Raw genomic sequence first — 19,973 nt, 5'->3', positions numbered from 1 at the left:
CTTCTCTTCAGCATCGCTGTTCTGATATTTATGTGCATTAAAAAATTAAAATCACACTTCATGTAGTATGTCCCTATTTTTTTTTTCTCAGACCTTTATATCACAGCCCTCAGACCCTTCATTAGACTTATCAGTAATATCGTATTTTTTCACAGTGAGCATAATATTGCGCAGCTCATGAGCTCAATAGATCGATGCAGAACTTTGTGGTACCTGTCTCTGTAACAAGCCCAAAGAGAAGTAAAGCAGACATCTCTGTAGCGTACTCTGTTCCCCAGAATTCATCCAAAGCCTATGACAAGATCACTAATTTGTGATGTTTCTGGCTGTACTTGGTATGACGTTGGTGGATGCCTTCCTAGGTACATTTCCATATACACGTGTACATGAGCAGATATTTATGTGTGTGAATAACGCTTATGTGCGGGTGCCGAATGGCCCCTCTTTTTTTTTTTTTTTTTTTTTTTTTTAACTGCCTTACAAAATTGATCAAAACTGAAAGTTGTAGCAAGTAAATGTCCACATTTCAAATTCATCTTAAATTAGTAATGCATCTTGTCTCTCACTTGAATGAGCCTCTACTGAGTTATGAGTCTTGTGAATATGTGTCTTGACAGAGCAGAAAAATCCTTCGTGTATTCTCTTGGGCTTTTTTTCACTCATAACACGTGTGGCCATTGATAGGGAATGTTCTCAATATTTTAAACAAAAGTTCTGTAAAATAACCAAAAGAAGTCCAGACAGTTTAAAGCAGCTGTTAAAAACAGAAGTATCATTGTTCCCTCTCTTTTAAGCTGTAAACAAAAAAGCATATTTAATGAAAGAATTTACCGGAATAAAGAATTTCCCTGCAGTAATTGTGGAGTGCCATACAGCTAGTTGCACAGCACTTTTTATTGAGAACTGGAAAATGTTTTAGGAAACATAACATCTCTGTGACTCAAAGCTGTTATCTCCGTGTCAGGTGAAGGGGATGGAGAAATGATTTCCTACAGACCACAAAGTGACTCTGTCACAGACTTTCTCTTAAGATGTAAAAATAATGCATGGACGTTCTGAGTGCAGCCATGGTTAATACCATGGTACTGGATGGCCCATGCGCAAAATGAATGGGAAGAAATTTATTTATAGAACCATGGATAATTTTTATTTTAAAAACACACCAACTATTAAAATAATTCAAGTAATGAAGTTTAAACTCTTTTCTGAGAAGTGTGCTGATAGCAGTTGTGCCTTGCTTTATTTTTCCAAGTGCACATTCAGAAGTGCACCCAGTGGTTACCATCATATGGTCATTTTAAACCAAGCAAAACATGTCTGAGAATAAGTCTGATCTTGTCAACTCTTTGTATGGAGTGATTTCCTTCCCATGCATTGCTTCCATCTCCCCAAAGGAGCTTGTAGGCCTTTGCAGGTTTTTTTGGTCAGGTTGGCCACCAAGAAAGCATACGTCTCTGTGCCACTTTTGCGAATATGCTACCTGAAAATTAAGTGGCTGCTGCCTTTATTATGAGGATGTATGGGATAAACACCTATGGCTCCTGTATGGGGAAATGCCTTGGTGCAATGTATGGCTTGTGCAACCACTGGCAGCGATGACTGAGAGCAAAATCCTCCTCTTTGCTGGGAGTGTACAGAGAACGTCGGTAACGCGCTGGGTAACGCCAGCTTGCTCCTTCTGAAATGCGCTCCTCATATGAGGAAGAAGCTTCAACTCTCAATATGGTTTGAAACAAAACACACAAAAAGCACCTAAATTAGGGGCCCATAGATCCTACAAGTCTACAGTTAGTAGAGCTCTGAATGGCTCTGTGGACATGACTCTCTCCATGAGTTACAGAGGTAGCCCAGGGCAAGCCAGCTCCTAAACCAAGTGTTTATTAAAAGTGGCTGCGATTAAATGTGATAAACTCGGTCCTTGGAGTTGTGTTCTGTAAGGGCAAGGGACTGGATGCCACACAACCATAGTGCCGTTCAGCATGTGCTTGCTGCAGTTGTTTTCATCCTTTTCTTAATGTATCAAGTGTTGTTAATTTGTTCCTTGATAGCTAATGATTTTTTATTTTCCCTTCTCTTTTGAAGAAATGACTGGAAAATTTGACAGATTTTTCTTGAGCCATTTGCAAAACATAAGGAGACGTGCATGATAGAGCTTAATCATGTTGTAAGAGATTGTTACTCTAAAAGGCAAACTATTTTAGTTATATTGTGTTATTGTGCCATTAGTACCGTTTGACTGCCAACTGTGCAGCAGCAGGGCTCCAATCAATGAGAGACTTTGTGTGTTTTCCATTGCAAATAGTGCCAAAGACAGGAGGGAGAGAGGCTCTTAGCAGTACAGTTTTTTCAGTGATTAAAAATACTTGAGATCCATTTCAGTGATCAGAAATGTGTCTTAATGAGACAATTAGTCCAACCATAAAAGCTGCACAGCAATTTAGTTGGTGTTACTACTGGAATAATTTGCTGCTGCTGTTTTCTTCCTCCTGATTTGACTTTATCACAATAGTCTGGATGAAAGTCACTGTAGAGAGGACTTGCAGGCTAGGTTCAGTTTTCAAATGGCCATGATTATCTGTGCAGCACATAATCCCCGTAAAAATGTCGGAGACTTTGAAGAAAAAAGTGGTTATTTCACATATAAAAGAATTAAATGCCTTTGTCCAAGTGGCTACTACAGTGCCTTCAAATATCCATCTGCCTGCTAGTGCCATGGCAACTAATCACAGGTGGTGTTTGGAGGACGGGTACCAAACTGAAAGGGCTACTTCAAATTTATTTTTCCCTTCTGTAACAAAAGCATAATAATGGGGCCTGAGATCTCTTTATGCATTCTAGCCAGCTGTGTTCAAAATGTCTGATGGAGCTATTTTTTTGTTATCTCAGTCTTATTAAAAATCTTCTCTCATCCGTCTCTGGTCTTTCCCAATTTGGTCATAACATTACTCCAAAGCAAAGTCAGAGCAGTTGTTCTCAACCCACACTTGTCTTGAAGTTTGTTGCTTCTCTTTCAGGCCCGAAGCTTTGTGTTCCTCAAAGCTTGTTGTATTTATTTCAGCTAGACAAGTTTATCTATTAAGGCTTAATATCTTCCTACAAAACTGCTGTCATTCTGACCTGGAGGTATGTCAGAAATGTCCTCAAGGTGATGTTACAGAGGGCACTGAACACAGTAACACCAAAACTTAAAAAACCCCAACCAAACAACCAAACCTGCTCACACTGGTGCATTCATCTGCCTGGAGTGTTTCCATTAATGTTCATGGCATTCTGTGCTCAAGAGGTCTGCAGAATTTAGTCTTCTATTTGGGGAAGTAAATTCTGCCCAGGATTAACATTATTTAAACTAACTTAGTCTAATTAATTTCCATTTACCTAAGAGGCCAGTAAACGATTTACTGCCAGCGCAGAGCACCATTTCTTGGTGCTTCCCTGACAAGTGCAGCAGGGTGGATTTTTGAAAGCCCCTGGAGCTGGAGGCTGGAGCTGGTCTGTGGTAGAGCACAGCCTGCCCGGTACTTACGGGTCAGGATCACGTTGGAGTGGGAACCAGCTCTTTGCTGTCTGTGGGAGCACCTGCTGCAGAACCAGCCTCTGTTGTCTGCACCAAACTTAATTGCATCCATTTTTCTCAACATGATTCAATCCAAATGTTTTAACTTTCTAATCTTGTTATGTCAGAGCTGTCAAAGGCAAAAATGTTTCAGTCTTCTAAAGGAACAATACAGTTTCTGCTTTGCTTGACCTTAGATATGAATATTTTTTCTCACTAAAGAATATTGTTTTAATGCCTCTCTCATCTGTAGGTCATTGGAAAGGGGACTGTGTGTGTGCATAGTGATAGAGTTATTTTGACAGCACTTCGGTGTTGGATCAGTATCACAGTGAATGTGGTTTGGTTATTTGTAACTGCAGTTATCTCCCTGTAGGTTACAGCTGACAGGAGATACCAAGTGCTAGAATTGGTTTGGGTTTGTGCTTGGCAGCCTGTCTGTCCTTCAGGCACACTAGAAGATGCAGCTTTGCTGCCTGGTGCTCCTGAGCCTTGACAAATACTGTTTACTTGTTCTCACTGCTCCGTTAGGGTGCAAAGACTTGCTGCTTCTTTCTTTTATAACCAATTATGGGCCAAACTGAAAACTGATCAGGGTACCAGCATGCTGGCATATGATTATTTGCAAGCTGCTGAATTTACCTGGGTCAGAAGTACTTGTAAAATGAAGTTGAGGTTGAGAATGTATGTTGGCAAATCAGGGAGAAAAAAAAAGAAGCTTTAAACTCTAGTTACTGGGGGAAAAAAACAGAGAGGAAAAGGCAGCATTACTTTTGAGATACCTGAAATATCAGTTCTAACACGCAGTTGGCTTTAATCTTGTCCTTACGGCTATGCCAACTTCTTTCTCTCTGTACCTTTGGGCTGTGCCTGATGATGCACAAGTGTTGTCTGGGATATTTGTGGCCAAGAGCAGAAGGCACATCTGTATGAATATGTATGGATTGATCATCAGCTATTAAAGACTTTCATTCAAAGTCATCAGCTATTAATGACTTTGAAATTTGACGCAGGAAAATTTCTGAAGGTTGAAAGAATGCAAGATATCCAGGAGTTTCCTTATTCTTTTAATTACAATCAAATTATTAGAACTACATGCAAGCCACCTCTCCACGAATTTGCAATATTCAGGGTGGTGACATACGGCTGGTCCTGGAAAAGGCAGTACATTCTTATTTGGTTGACACATGGGTATAACAAGATTGTCTAGAGCTTCCTTAAGAGGCATAGAAGTGTAAAGAACCAACTGTATCCTGACATTTGTAATACCTTTGTAATGTAAGCAAATTGCCTGACAGAAAACAAAGGTAAAAGAGGATGTCTCCTTGTAAATCAGTAGGCATTTAACACTGCTTTTCTGGCTTCTTCACAAAGTGGATCCAGCTTGCCATCACCTCCTAAAGGAGAAAAACATGACTCAGAAAGTATATGCGAGTAAATTTATCCTTATTTTATATTTCTACTCCTTATCCTAGCACCTACATTCCTTTGCATTCTGCCTCACAGTACTTGGGCCCAGCTTGGCTCTACCCTGGTTAGCTGTATAACCTGAGACTGGGTCAGCTTTGATCTGGAGTTGAAACAGAACACAGAGTGAATGCAGCAGTGCAGGCGGTGCAGCAGACAGCAGAATGGACAGTACTTCACTGTCCAGCATAGGTCCTGGATTGGGCCAAAAAAGATGTATTCTGCTGAAATACATTTCCAACTGGAACCTCCCAGTTCCTGACCCGTCTGCCTTCCTTGCAGGAAGGTGAAACCACCCAAGCTGTGGTGCCGGCAGTACCATTATCCTTGGTCAGTTTTCTGCTTTTGCTCCACAGCTTCCCTTCCCTGGCCCTAGAGAGGCTGTTGAACAGTGGGGAGGTGAGAAGCAGTGGCTTTCACCCTTTCTCTGGAAGCCACTTGCACAGGACATGAGAAAGCTTGAGCCCTGAACTCCTCATTTCACCTGTGGCAAAAAATGCTTTAAAAAATGACTCTCTGCAAGGCACTGAAATAGGTATTGTCTTTGCTTTGCTGGTTGAGGAGGGGAAGCCAAAAAACCCAAAGAAACAAAGGCCTATGCAAATAAATAATTTGCTATTTTGAAAGCAAAAGGATGTCACAATATCTCTGGACTGAAACCTAGTGGGTTTTCTTGTGCTTGTTGGCTGGTGCATGTGGGAAGGCCCTGAGCAGAGCTCTCCCGAGCATGGCCTGAACTCCCAAACTAATCCCTCTTCCTGACTGTGCCCTTCAAACTGCCTCGAATACAGAGGAGTGCAGAGCTTTGAAGTGTTAATGTTGACAGAACCTGGGCTGTTTATGCCTTAGCAAGTGCTCATTTCAACATGTAAGTGCTTTCAGCAAGAGACCGCAATGAATAAAACTTTGTACTTGCCAAAATCCAGGTCATTGATGTTGCAGCGGAACACAGTCTCCCCGTTGACCACCAGCTCCACAGAGTTCCAGTCTGGTATCTCTTCCATAACGAGCTGATGTCCGTCTGCCTGAAGGACAGCTGGAAAGGGCAAAGCAGTAATGACCAGTCCTGTATTTGCTTGGTTTCCTTTGCACTCTGAGTATATCCAAGTTTTAGCACTTCCAAGGACAAGGGGCAAATAACAGCGTTAATGTAGTTAAGTGCTCTACAGAACTCCCTACAAATCCTATCAGCTTTAATCTCTGGCTTCACTGTTATTACATTAATGGATCTCCTTTGAATGGAGCCTCCACCCTCTGTCATTTCTAGTTCTAGTGTTAAAAGGCAAGAAATTCATTATGTATTTGTATTTGCTATTAACTGGCTCAGCAGCTGTAGGAAACACCATGTATTTATTTGTAAGTACCATGGAATAAGACTAAGTTCAAAATAAATCTTCAATAAATGTTAAGATGGTGCTATAGAACAGCTGGAACATAACGTGAACAACCTTGATAACCCAGTTGTTCATTGATGCATAATTCATTTAGTTTCTGCTGAAAGAGTAATTCCTCAGGACATTAAAGACCTGAGATTTTTGTGAAGCTGAGAATGAAAACAGAAGGGACAAAATCCTCTCTTGATCCACATATTTTAGATGAATTAGGTGTGGCCTGCTTTTATTATGGTACATTGTATAGTGTTGTTGTAAATTAATCAGAACTGGGGAAATAAGAGTTTCTGTAGGTTGAGGCCTGGTCGCTCTCAGACCAAGTCAGGTACATTGCCATGATCCAGCAAACCCAGTCACAGAATCTGAATGGGTTGTCAGTAGCTTGTATATTGAGTCAACTAGTGCTCTGAGTTTCCAGCATCAACTAAATACTGATTTGTCTGATATTATCTTTCTTTGTTGTTGCATCCATGTGATCTAAAGGCTTTATAACCACAAAATTTGGCTTATTTGAACACATTAGATCACATACATCTGCAGAGAGGCCATGTCAAGCCCTGCAGCAGTGCTGAGAGCAGCCCCCGCTTGGCTCCCCACCCGTGTCGGGGACGGCTCTGCTCCAAACACGCCTCGGCTGCCCCGGGTCTGGGGGTTCCTGCTGTCTGCATTGTCTTAGCTGTTGGGAAATATAGGGGAGTGGTAAGCAGCAAAAGTTACTTTGTACTCCCAAGTACTTTATGGCTAAATTTGAGCTTAAATCATTTTCATCTTTGATTTACGAGTTTACTTCAGACTGGAAAAAATCTGTGTTTTAATGAGGTTTGTGTAATTTGAAAAGAAAAATATATACACGCTGTAACACAAGCTTATTTTAGCAACCATCAAAGCTGGAAGTGTGTGTGCTGCCCGAGGCACATCCGAGGACCAGCCCTCCTTTGTCACACGTATAACGCGAGTGCCAGAGCCCCGCTGCGAGCCGTGCGACACCGAGACCGCTCCGCACGGCGGGACCGCAGAGAAACCGCCGCACAACGAGCCTGCGGGGCCGCGTCCTGCCCGACTGCCTCCGCCTGCCGCCCCTCCGGGAGCAGGCAGGGCGCGGCTCCGCCTGCAGGGCAGCCGGGCGGGGACGGGACCGCCTTCAGCCGCCCGCGCTGCGGGTGCCCCTGGCGGAGCGGTCCGGGGCTCCGGGGGTGCTACCGAGCGCGCCAGCCCCGCTCCCGCACCTCGCAGGCCCTGCAGGCGGGAGGCGCCGTTCCGCGGCAGCCCGCGGCTGCGGGCCGGCCCGTGCCGCACGGTCACCAGCGCGGCCCGCGGCATGGCGCGCGCGCCGCGGCCGTTGGGAGCCGTTGGGAGCCGTTGGGAGCCGTTGGCAGCCGTTGGAAGCCGTTGACGGTGCCGTCCTGCCCCTCGTGAGGGGCCGCGGCCACGGGGTGGGCGAGGGGGCGTGCGGGGCAAAAAAAGGAGACACGGTCTTTCCTCTGGTAGCTTTTATTTGCGGTGCGGAACTCCGTCCTTAGAGAAGCCAAAGTGATGGTACCAGCGTACACTTCAGGTCATATATATTAATGTAGGCAGGTAAATATATTTCAATAGAGCACAAAACATCACGGAAACAAACTGTACTATAAATACACATTTACATTTGCCATAAATCTATACTATCTTATAAAAATAAAGGTATCACTAAAATATTTTTATGTCTTTTGCAACTCATACACTGGAAGAAGTTGAGCGGTGTTGTTGCAACCTTGTCCTACTTAATTTCAGAGCGCACAGGGGCCTGGGCAGCACTCGGGAGTGAGGCTGGTTCTCGCACCCTTGAAACACCGCTGTTTTGAAGTCAAGTTTCTTTTGCTTTTATTCACTGTGAATACAGACATTCACAAAAATTGGCTTTTAAGTTTCTGCATCCCAGTACTGCGTGTATGTGGGTGTACACCGATGGAGAGAGCAAAACAATTACCTCCTTAAAATTCTCTTGCAGGGGCTTTGTATGTCCCAGGTCCCACCAAGAGGTCTCATTAAATCATTGCCACTTGTTACGTTAATGTAATTACACTTAGTCTGCCGATCAAGATTTTCTCCCTTTTTATAATGAACAATCTATTCCATAGTTTCCTAGTTGGAAACATTTTAAGAGCTTCTAATTTGATTTCCACAAGTGCATGCGCACAGATTGTGTATTTTTAAACTTCAGAAGATAACTTCATTTGTATAATACAAATAATTTGAAATAAGTACCTAAGAAAACTACCTGTTTTCTGAAATGCTTAATAGATGCAGCTGCAGCATGGGAACATACCACATAGGTGCAGGGGATTCTGTTAATTGAGAAGTATAGTCCCTTGTGAAGCTCTTACTGGCAAATCAGGAAGTTTGTATTGCCCTGTGCTGTGGATTTTATCTATCTGTAATTTAACCAGTGTCCTCCCATTTAAACACAGCTGAACAGACTCTGAAATTTCTTGAAGAAAGTCAGGTACTTTGCAGATGCTACTTTTAGTGTGGGTCACGGCTAAGGCTAAGCATGTAAGCAAATGCCTTCCTCTAGAGGGACTGGGTTTTTTTGAGTATTCAGGCCTGATCAGTGAATATCTGAGATACAAGTATGTAATGGCCAGCAAAATCAATAACAAGTGTGGGTGGTCACTGGTTTCTTCCTTGAGTTAAAATATGGTGTATTTTCCAGTGTTGGAGAATCCAAAACACCTGTTGTGGCAGCTGTAGACACAAAAGGGGTTCTTAATGATCAATTGGTATACAATTTCAGGTGTGATTGTAATTTTTGCCTGAATTCTCAGTGATGGTGTATTGAGTACAGTGTCTGTTAAAATTCTGTTAAAATTCTAGCCAAAAAAGTAAAATGAAAACACAGGTAACATTTGCAAATAAATATCAGTATCTATGGAACTAGGAATAAAAAATAAAATTACATTTTTCATTAGAAGAAAATTAATAAATAATCAACTAGTCACAGCATTTTTAGATGCTTAAAACATGGTTATAATATTAAACTTACAGCTCTATGAAAAAAATCTTGAGACTGTAATGCTACACTTATGTTAAAAATGCACAATGCCTTTGGTGACAAGAGAGAACAAAGCAAAATTACTGGGAATGTTTCAAAGTGATTTTCATAATCATTATAGGAAAAATTTAAAGTAATTTCGAACAGCATATTCGTTAATTGAACCTTTGGTTTGACTAACAGTTTTCTTTGTTGTTGGTGGTGGGTTTTTTGTTTGTTTGTTTTGGCTTTTTAACATTTTCACTTTGGAGCAGACTTTGTGCCATAATATTCTTTATATAATCTAAAATGAGATTTAATCTTTGGTTTGAACCACATGGAGTACTACTACTTATGGAGTAGTGAAATCTACATATTTTTAAATGAACACATTAACTTTTAAAAAATGAGCCCAGCTCTCAAGCACTGTAGATCAACATAGCTGATTTGCTTCAACATAGCTGACTTACTCCAATTGATTATCAGCCCCACTGTGCTTTCATATGTGGGGTTGTGGGGCCTTTATCCAGCAGACTGCTTAATTGCACGTGTGCAGCTCCAAAGTGGCAGTAGAATAAGTGTAGACGTATGTAACCTACTGAATCTGTATCTAGAATTCTTAGACAGAAATGTATCTGTGCTTCAAGTTTATTGTAATGAATCTGTTCTCCTGCTTTTAGGCTTGAGAGTGGTTAAGCATGTGGTTGTTCAGTCCACAAAGGAGCATCTCCACTTCTCCACAGGCAAGTAAGCAGTCCCTGGCCAGGCTTTTGAGTGTTCTCCGGATTGCCCAGCAGAGGATCTGCACTGGAGTGAGGAAGTAAGTGTCCTTAGTGAGTGGTATTCTAACAATGATGACTGAAAACCTCTAAGCAAGGCAACATATTTCAGCTTGAGAGAAGGTAATTGAAAATATTCCTTGGAAGAATTTGTAGGGAATGAAGGAAATGAGAAAACCTTCAGGATAACGCTCAGAATATGGGAATGACCAGATACCTTATTACTTTCCTTACTGAATTTACTGTATACTGCAGAACATGATACTCTACATCTGCTATTAAAAAATATAAACTATAAATCCCTCCTAAGTGGCATGATGCAAAGCTGATATAAGTACTAGTACTCTTAAACTGGTATTTATATCTCTAGCTTGGAGACTGTTATATTGCAAGTTTGCCTCTTTGTTCTAGTTATTTATTGCTCTTCGATATTGTGTGGTTGCATACACTCTCCTGCTAGTCACAGTAACTAAATTCATTCCTGTGCAAGCAAAAAAGGTCTTAAGTAGGACTGAATTGCACTTGTGCTTTGCCTCTCTGTCGGACTGGGTTTTGCTCACTGATAGAAAGAAATAATTAAGTCAATTTATTACAGACAAATTTCTCCCCATTCTCAGTGATGGATCTTTTCTCCAATATGCTGCTTTCAGAATGGGACTGTGCTTGAGGCCAGTGCAAACCAGAATAAAGGCTAAATAATTTCTGCAGTTTTTTTGAATTGGAGGAACATGCAAAAATTGCTGCGATCTTCTTAAACTCTATTTGTGGAAATACACAGCAGCAACTCTTAAAAATAATCTGCTTTTCTCATGTTGGAAATAGTATGGTGTTATTAAATACTTTTCATGCAAATGTTCAAGATGTAATGGCATCAGACTATTATTTACAATGTTATACTCAGCATTCCCAACGGGGAAGTTGCTGTGGTGGTGGTGGTGTTGTGGTCTTTTTCTTTTTGTTTTTCTTTTTTCTACATGCAAATCTTGCAGGAATAGATGTGATTATTTTGGAACTACTTGCAGAGGATATTCATCAGTTGGTGTGCCTTAGTATTTAAGTTACGTCATACAACTTTACTCAGTTTTTTAGATGGTAAAATGGTCTAAGTTGATTATGGGAAGAGATGGTAGTACAACACACACTTGTACTATTTCCTCCTTCATTTCAGCCAGTAAGACCAAGCCTTTTTTGCTGACTCTCAGGCAAGAAATGGTGGATTTAGTACTTACAAGGTTTTAGATGTTGGCAACAATGTAAAACAAATGACATTTTGGTTCTACACTAATATATTACCAGTACTATCTTGCCTTTGGACAACTATGTCATTGTTTCTTCATAAGGTGGATCCAGGAGAATAATTCCCACAGCCTCTCAGCATTTGTCGTCACCCTGCAGCTGTGTGGCTGCTTCTTTTTTAGCAAGTGGTTTTCCCATAGTAGAGTTGCATTTGCTACACAGATCTCTCATTTCTAGGAGACTTTCTTCCACAGCTTTTGCAAACATGTCTGAGGAGGTTTCTTTACAGTCTTTAAAGCTTGAGATGCAGAACAATATATGCTCTGGCTGAGGGTTATAACATGCCCCATAACCATTGGGTACCACAGGCCCGTAGCAGCAGAACATTTCCATAGTAGTTGGAACCTGGTTGTAGGTAGAAGGTAAGAAATGATCTTGGATTAATCAGGGCACCTGAAATCAGCTGGTCAGGATTAAGGAAAAAGATAAACAAATGATACAAATGCTGGAAATGTGTAGATTATTGCTTTTGTCAGACGTCCAGACCTGGAGCTGACACTTGAAAGTTAAAAGCCAATCTCAGTATAGAATTTGGTTGCTCTGTTTGTTTGCCAGCATTTGAAAACTGGTATCATTTGAAGTGGATATAATGCATTTCTTTGCCCACTTTATAAAAGCCTTTAACAGCTATAAGCTTTGTTTTTCATAGATACGGAATTTTCAAAGCTGTATATAATTCTGACATGTAAAATTGTAATACACAAAACTTCTCTAAGGTTTCTAATTAATTAAGGTTATCTTAAGGTTATGTTAAATTTGTAATGTGAAGGCTGTAATCAATTATAGGAAATAATATGGTCCATTTCTAATAATCATAATTGTGATGTTGTATAAAACGTATTTTGATGCATCTGGGTGCTATTTTTCTATTACACATGGTTTAATCATGGCATAACACAGGAGTGAAACATTTTCTACTGAAGAAAATGAAAGATGTGTTAGAAATCTATATGTTTCAGACTTTGTGTACATGTGCCTTCACAAATGACACTTGGCTTTTTAATGGTGTAGAACAAGCCATTAGTCCTGCTAATAGAGCCCTAGAATTGTCAGATAAATTTGCTGTGCAACAGCCGAAGGCCATAAAGCTATTCAGAAGTACTCTTTGCTCATAGATAGTTTCTTGGAGAATTTATGTAGTAGTGTGCTGGCTACATTCACTCATGTCTGAAAGCATACAAGCATTATGACAAGATCAAATTACTTATTAAAGTCTTGTGCTGTAGCATGATATTATAGGTCTCTTTTGTTGCATAGTTCCAATCTGTCCAGTTAGGTTAGTGTTTCAGTAAATGAATTCCTACATAGATTTCTTCTTTCATTAGGACTTCTACGATATGTGATTAAACATTTAATTTTTAGGTTGTATGCTATAAAGATGTTTCCTTATTCAGAACATTAAATGTAGGAAACGTTGACTCTTAGAGTATCTTAGTGTAGTTGCAAATGATGGTAAATCTGAAAATGTCTAAAATGTCTGTAAATCCAAGATACGTGCCTGCAGAGGCTGCAGTCTTACACTGAATAACTGAAGGCTCTCCAAGATTTCAAACACAGCTATCTTTAAGAGAAAAATTTCCTCATGGCTCTTGGCTTTTGTTTCTCAGAGTGGGCAGCCTGTCTGGTTTGTGGCTGTACTGTCACTGGAGCGAAGAATTCCTACTAGAGCTGCCACCTTAGGGAAGGAGGAGAAGAAAGGGAACAGGAAGATACATAGTTTGGAAAACAAGGAAAGACTGAGCCCTCATACAAATTTGACTGATTTTCTATGCATTTCCAGAATTTGCAGGAAGGGCTTTGGGATGTTGCAAGGGAAGTGGTAACTTCAGTCATTACTTATGGTGCTGATTTTGAAAAATGAATCAAAACTGGATCAAAAATCTGGAGAGTTTTGCAGACTTCTTGATGGTATCAACTTTGCTTTTTTTGCCCTTTTGTTTTTTTTGTTTTTATACATTGTTTTCACTGTGTGCTACAAGGTCTGGCAGAACACAAATGAATTAACTTTCGCTTAGCAAGACCAGAGAATAGGAAAAGCTCACCTGGCTAGTTGACAGGATGAATCGATTGCTGGTCAAATACGTCTCATCTGTAAATATCTCTGGTAGTTCCTTGAAGCGTTCCCGTGCCACCTCTCTGAGCCCTAGCAGATGATTGTCTATTGCCATTCCAGTAATAGCCTGTGTTTGATATAAGATACCAGCATTTAATTGACTGTGGAGACTTTTTCTTGGCTGTTACTGACTTGTTTTCTGATCAGAGTTAATGAACTTGGTTTGATTGATGTAATGCCTATAGTGTTCAGATAGTACTCTGAGTATGTACTTTGCTGATGATCAGTAACTAGAAATTCATATAGTGCTCTGAAGATGTAAAATTTAGGAAGGAGGTGGTCTTGAGGTGTATTATGCGCTGATGTTACCTGGTGTTCTGGGTGTTCATTGTGTCTCAGAGCTCAATATCATGGGCTGGGCATCCAAAACTGCTGAGGGGAGCACATAAGACACCAAAAATTTCTAACGGTGTTTTGGAACTTCCTATGTGTCACTTGGATTATATTTCAAGATAAGAGACCTAGAACAGTCTACTTGCCATCCTGCTTGCCCGTGCCTCTGCTCAGCATCATCCCCAGCTGAGAACCAGCCATGCTGCCCCCAGTGTCCCAATTTCCTCTCTTGTCTATGGTTACAGGCAAGGCGATTGGCAGCAGGTGCAGGGGCTGAATGTTAGCAGCAGGGACATGCTGCTGGCCAACTCACAAGAACTACTGCCAAGCCTGCAGGTAGTCTTTATGCCATGAGCTTGCTGTGCTTGGGTCTCTCTGCTCTATCCAGTGACCCAATGCTGTAGACTTCAGGAATGTAGTAGCTTTAAGATCTTTGCCTTGCTAGCAAATGTGATTGAAGATGGCTAACAGGACCAAAGTCAGTAGTGGGAGATGGGTAGACAGGGTAGTTACAGAGTTTTATTTATTTAAGAAACTAAATCAAAGTTTTGGCATCTGAAGAACAGCACTGAGCTGTTCCAGCCAGCCAGGAATTGCCTCAAATTAAAATGTGTATTTAAAATCCTGCAGTCTAGGTTTATTCTAGCTGGTGAGAGCATTGATTATGAGGACTGAACTGTAGATCACCCCTGCTAACAGGCTGAAGTTGTGTAGCAGGGGAATGCTGAGCAGGGGACATTATACTACACTGAGAGCAGAATTGATAACCTTATGGCACAGGCCCATTTATAATGAGGGAAACAAGCAATCTGAGAGATGGCAGAATTTTAAAAAGAACAAGCTTAGTTTTCCTCTAAAAGGGAGATTTTTTTTATTTTTTTTTTTTTTTAAGGCACAAATTTGCTTTTCCTATTAAGAAGAGAATAATTTCAATCACTAATAAGTGCCTGAAGCAGGGGGCCGGGAGGGCATAATCTTGTTTGGCTTATTAAGGAGTAGGCACCCATTGGTAAAGGGGCTATTTGTTCATCAGCCTAGACAGAGGACGGATGCTTGCAAAAAAGTAGCTTACATCAGTGCAGTGTTTACGTTGTTTTTCCCATAGAGGGAACCTGACTTGATAATCAAAGGAAATATTTTGCTATCACACAAGATTTATAAGGCTGTTAGCAATGACATTTTTGCAACATAGATCAATGTCATGTCTGAAGGGAGGCCGAGACAGGCTAACGAAATAAACTGTGAGTCAATGCATAGGAAAAAACTGTGCTAAATTGAATTTTAGAGCTCCACATTTAAGATAGCAATGTTACTAGTAAGCCCTAACAAGGGGAAATAAAATCATTAAATTGCTTTTTGTTTCATGAAGTAGATTTTTTTGTTTTTCTTAGGAGCCATTACATTTCAGTCTGTTACACATGATTTAGTCAAATGATGTAAGTCTTGCCTAAAGTTTAAAGGCACAAGAATTCCATCCTGCTATTCTGAGAAAGAAAGGGAGGTTTGGTGAGTAGAAATACCTGGTGACATTTTTAAATTTAAAGAGAAATTAGTTTTCCAGTGGTGATTTTAATATTTTTCCATGAGCTATGCTGGAGGCTGAATTTCTAACCATTCCTGGAACTGAAATGACTTGGAGGGGGAATTTTCTGGATTTTTTTTTTTTTTTTTTAAGAGATGTACAGAAATTCCATTGATTGTGACCTAGTAGACCTACAGTAAGTTGTGTTCATTGTGAGACTATCCTGAGATAGTTCAGGTTCAGTTGCCCAGAAGTAAGACTTGCCTCAGCTTTACAGATGACATGGAGTCTCGGCTTCTAAGATGCAGGTTCCCAGCATGACACTTGAAACACAAAACTGTTTTTCTTCCCTGCTTCTTTGGTTTTGCAGTCATAGGAACAAATCTGCCTCAAAGGAACGCTTCACCTCTCCAGTGCTCTGAGTATACCTCTGAACCCACTTCTGGAAGTGAATGATTTCTTGAATATTATGAGTATTTAAACAGTAATCAGCAATGTGTGTTTGTTAGGCAATGAATGGTCTGAGGCAAAACCATAGGTAGGTAGCAAATTCACTTAACATAGCTGGTTATTAACATTTATTAATTTCATGAGTGGTTTGACTAAGTTGCTTGTAGAGTAAGTCTGTGCTTTGTCTTGGCACAGTGGGATGTAGAGCATTACCCAGGCTGGATTGTCTCATTTTTAATAAATAGAAAATGAGCTGTATTTGATACTAAACTGATTTCTTCACTGAAGGGCATCTCTTCCTTTTATTTGACACTACATTCAGATCTTTAAAAGCAAACTTACTATAATCAGTCTGTCATTGTTAATGACCTTTATTAGAAATGGCACTTTGCAATACTAGAATACACTTTCCAGAGTACCAGTCTGTCTGAGGATCTGGTCCCAGGTGGGGGGCCTCTCTCCTCTAGGGAACAGAAATGTAAGAAGATGCATAAATGGTTTGTTTTAGGGAAAAGCAAAAACCTCCTGATGTGTTACAGCCGCCTTGAGCTTATCTGTAACATTATAGTTTATGAGTCTAAATACTTGTAAATTTGGGGATCTAGATTTTGCAGCTGGAGTTTTATTTCTCATGCATGTTATGCAGAAGTTGGTTGCTTTTAGGCCTTGCTTACTTCTGATCCTGATAAGGCTCTCAGCTGCCCACTTGCCATACCCCATTAGAATACCCCATTGCCACTTTTCTTGGCTGTCTTCATGGCTAGCATTTCGTGTTGATCACAGAGTACACAGAATAAAGGCTTATTTCATCTGGCTACTGTTCTCCCTTGCAAACCTTTCAATATTTATTAAATTTTGCTTGCAAGCTCTTTAAGATGGAGGCCTTTTTTGAATTGTTAATTTGTACAACACCAAGCTTAGTGAAATTCTAATTTGTGGCCGGGAGTCCTAATTATGACACAGATACGAATTATAAATGTTTGACAGATGCATATTCCCTGTGAATATGTTGAATACAGAGTGTCATATTCTATGACAGTCCTAGATAAGAGAGCTAATGCCCAAGAGTGATGGTCTTACCACTGATGTCTAATGCACAATTTTGTTACCTTGCTTTCCAGGAAGTATTTTTTAGGTGAGATTAATTGAATATGGCTGTTTGGAGGGTGTTTGGGTCATTAGAAGTTTTTGTAAGTGTGACAAAACAGGTACTTTCCTATTTAGAGATGCCTGTGTTTTCTGGTGCTTTAATAGTTAATGATTATATGTTTGTACTTTTCTTGAAAAGATTAACTAGTCCTTATTAAGACAAAGCAATGTTTTACTTACCAGAATAGTGTAATTAGTCTGAGCAGTAATTGCATCCTTAAATCTCTGCATCTTCTCAAAATCCTGTTGAGGGAATAAAAATATATCAATTATTGAATAAACTCTCAAAAAAATAGCATCTTCCATCAATTAACTAGCAGCCAAACAGCAAGCACTCTCAAATGTCCTTTGCTTCTGGTTCAGGTGTAAGTATTCTTTATAATGAAAAGCCATAGGGATTCAATGTCCTGATCAACAATGGTGCCTGGTTGTTCAAGGGCGGAGCAGGTTTATTGGTGGTGGTTTGTTTGAAGTCAAGGAAGGGCTTGCAGTTCCTTTCATGGATTCTTTCAATGGATTTTGGGGGTGTAGATTATTACTAACTGAATCACTCAATTTGAAGCAGGGAAAATAATTGCCTAGTGTAATTCAGTGTTTTCAAAACAGCCAGGCAGTATATCTTCTCCAGAATGGTTTATCTAGGCAACGACAGTGATACTAATGAAAGCCATTACTGATATTTTACTAGCTGGTCAAAAAATTACTCCCCTGTGTGAAGGGGCATCTAGAATTTTCCAAGGCTGCTCTACTCTCCACAGATTCCTCACATTTCAGATAACAAGCTAGTAAATTTTGACTCTTGTCAAATGCCAGCCTTTTATATTAAGGGAATGATCCTAAGAAGTGCTACCCTGCTGTACATCAAGTCTGACACCGCAACTTTGGGAGACACTGAAACAGCCAGAAATTACTGTGTCTCCAGATAAGCAGGGAACCTTCAGCTCCTATGGACGATGAATGAGCTTTTGAACAAAGAACTCATTTTAGAAGCAATCAAAGACCACCGTCAGGGACCTTCAAGGGACAGAGTTGGATATTTGTTCATAGGGCTAGAGCTAGGCCCTAGTTTCATTGTATGGATTAAATTACCAAATGTGGTCTTTAAATATGATTAATTTACAGCTATTCAAGCAATCCCTGTAGTGTCAGTTGCTGCTTCTTTTACAGCAAGTGTCAAATGCATGAGATATTTCTCCTGCTAGAGAATCAATCCCACTCGATCAGTCTTTGGTGACTCTTCAGGCTATCATTTGAAGATCATTTTTATTAGCACCAGATAGAAAATTGGTTTTAATTTTATTTGAATTAATGGCTATTAACAAACAATATTTTGGGGAGTTCAAGGCTACTTAAACCAAGTGATGCACCTCTTTGTTCAAAAAATAGAATTAACTGCTTCGCATCCAGAAGCAACCCATCCTCTGGGTCTAAAGAAATCACCTTGGAACAGTGTTAAGTGAATTTTGTTTCTAATGATTCTGTGATAATAATATATATAGCTTTGAACTGAAAGATAAAGATTTTCACATCAAAAATACAGATTTCTGAAAGTTTGTGGGAAAGAACAGTCACAAATCAGTTTAGATGTCCTTTGCATCTCTCAGAGAACAAGAAGCCAGGAAAACTATCAGTGCATTGGTTTGCATTATGATTGCAGGTTTTTTAGGGGGAATTAAACCATTATTCTTCCTATTTGGTACTGCCAAGGCATGCAATATAAAGATTTGGGGGCTGAGTCTGAGCTCACTCTAGACATATTCTTCTGCTTGCTTGCGTGAAGCAGTACAGTTTAGGATGCTTTGGAAGGTGGGCACAATCTCAGATTTGGGTGGTAAAACAGTGAGCTGGGTAAAACTGGGAGAGCTGTAGAAGGCAGTAAGTGTTGGAATAAGGAAGACAGGAAGAGATTGTTGAAAGGAACAAAAAGGATCTGGCAAAACAATGTGCTAGGAGCTGGCTGGCTCCTCCTAGGAGTACAGTCAGCCTGCAGCAGTGTGTGTTGGGGCTGGGAGTATGCTGAGCACCCAAGTGTGGAGGGGAAAGTGTGCAGATGACAGCAGCTTATAATGAAACATGATGAACTATGAATAATGAAATAATGAAACCATGTTGTCAGTCAGGACACTGCTAGCAAACAACAACAGGCTCTTCCTGTCTACTCTATGCTAGTCACTATTATGTGTAATAGTATGGTCATAATCTGCCTTGAACTGCCCACTCAGCATAGAAATTACTTCAGGTTTGCTTTAAGTTGTCATTTTAACATGCAACTTATTTGAGTCTTGTTCATCATGAGCTAAGTTCTGTGCATGGTAACCTTAAGGAGGCTGAAGAAGCAGTGGAGGAACAGAGCACTCCTCTGGGCAAATTCTCCTCATCCTCTGGGACATTAGAGTTTGGTTTACAATATTTCATTAATTTACACTTAATCTACAGCCCAGCAATACTTCTAGCAATGCTATGCTAAAGAACAGCTATGTGGCTGTTGCCACTGAAGTGGGCTAACTGTGCAAAATAATCTATATTACGGCAGCATTCTGCATCTAAACAGCCACCTGGATATTCCCTGTGCAGCAGCGAAGTGCAGTGGGTGGAAGTGTGGCACACAGAGAGATGTTGAGGGAGACTCTCCAGGGATGGTGGGCAGGACAGTACACAAAGCTGTTTGTGCAGCTATAGTCTCAGCTCTCTCAGCTGTACAGTACTCATGCTTCTGGCAAACAGATGGTGGTGTCTCAAAGAAAGGCAATTCAATTTTTTCTTTTTACAGGATGATGTCAGGACAGTTTGGAGAGTTGTTTTATTAGTTTGATGAAGTATTTTTATCATGAAAGTTCAGCCCCCTTGAGGATCCTATAAAACTAAATCTGTTTGGTAAAAACATACCGTTAAAACCAAAAAGATCAGCCA

The 19,973-nt window shown here is 40.4% G+C and overlaps 2 protein-coding genes across 2 annotated transcripts in view; one reads left to right on the top strand and one right to left on the bottom strand.

Moving 5' to 3' along the window:
• NCOA4 (nuclear receptor coactivator 4) overlaps nt 1-19,973 on the top strand; it is a 397,571-nt gene that overhangs the window by 188,456 nt on the left and 189,142 nt on the right. The window lies entirely within an intron of this gene.
• The window catches only part of CHAT (choline O-acetyltransferase), a 32,031-nt gene continuing 23,606 nt past the window's right edge, over nt 11,549-19,973 (bottom strand). Inside the window, exons 13-15 of the mRNA XM_082052828.1 lie at nt 17,244-17,306; nt 13,539-13,676; nt 11,549-11,841 (exon numbers count right to left, since the gene is read on the bottom strand). Of these exons, the coding sequence (XP_081908954.1) occupies nt 11,572-11,841; nt 13,539-13,676; nt 17,244-17,306 (471 nt within the window). The 3' untranslated portion in view covers nt 11,549-11,571. The remainder of the gene's footprint in view (nt 11,842-13,538; nt 13,677-17,243; nt 17,307-19,973) is intronic.

Source organism: Streptopelia decaocto (assembly GCF_964273445.1).
Source record: "Streptopelia decaocto genome assembly, chromosome: 5".
Lineage (NCBI taxonomy): Eukaryota > Metazoa > Chordata > Aves > Columbiformes > Columbidae > Streptopelia > Streptopelia decaocto.
This window is presented reverse-complemented; position numbering and strand designations above follow the sequence as displayed.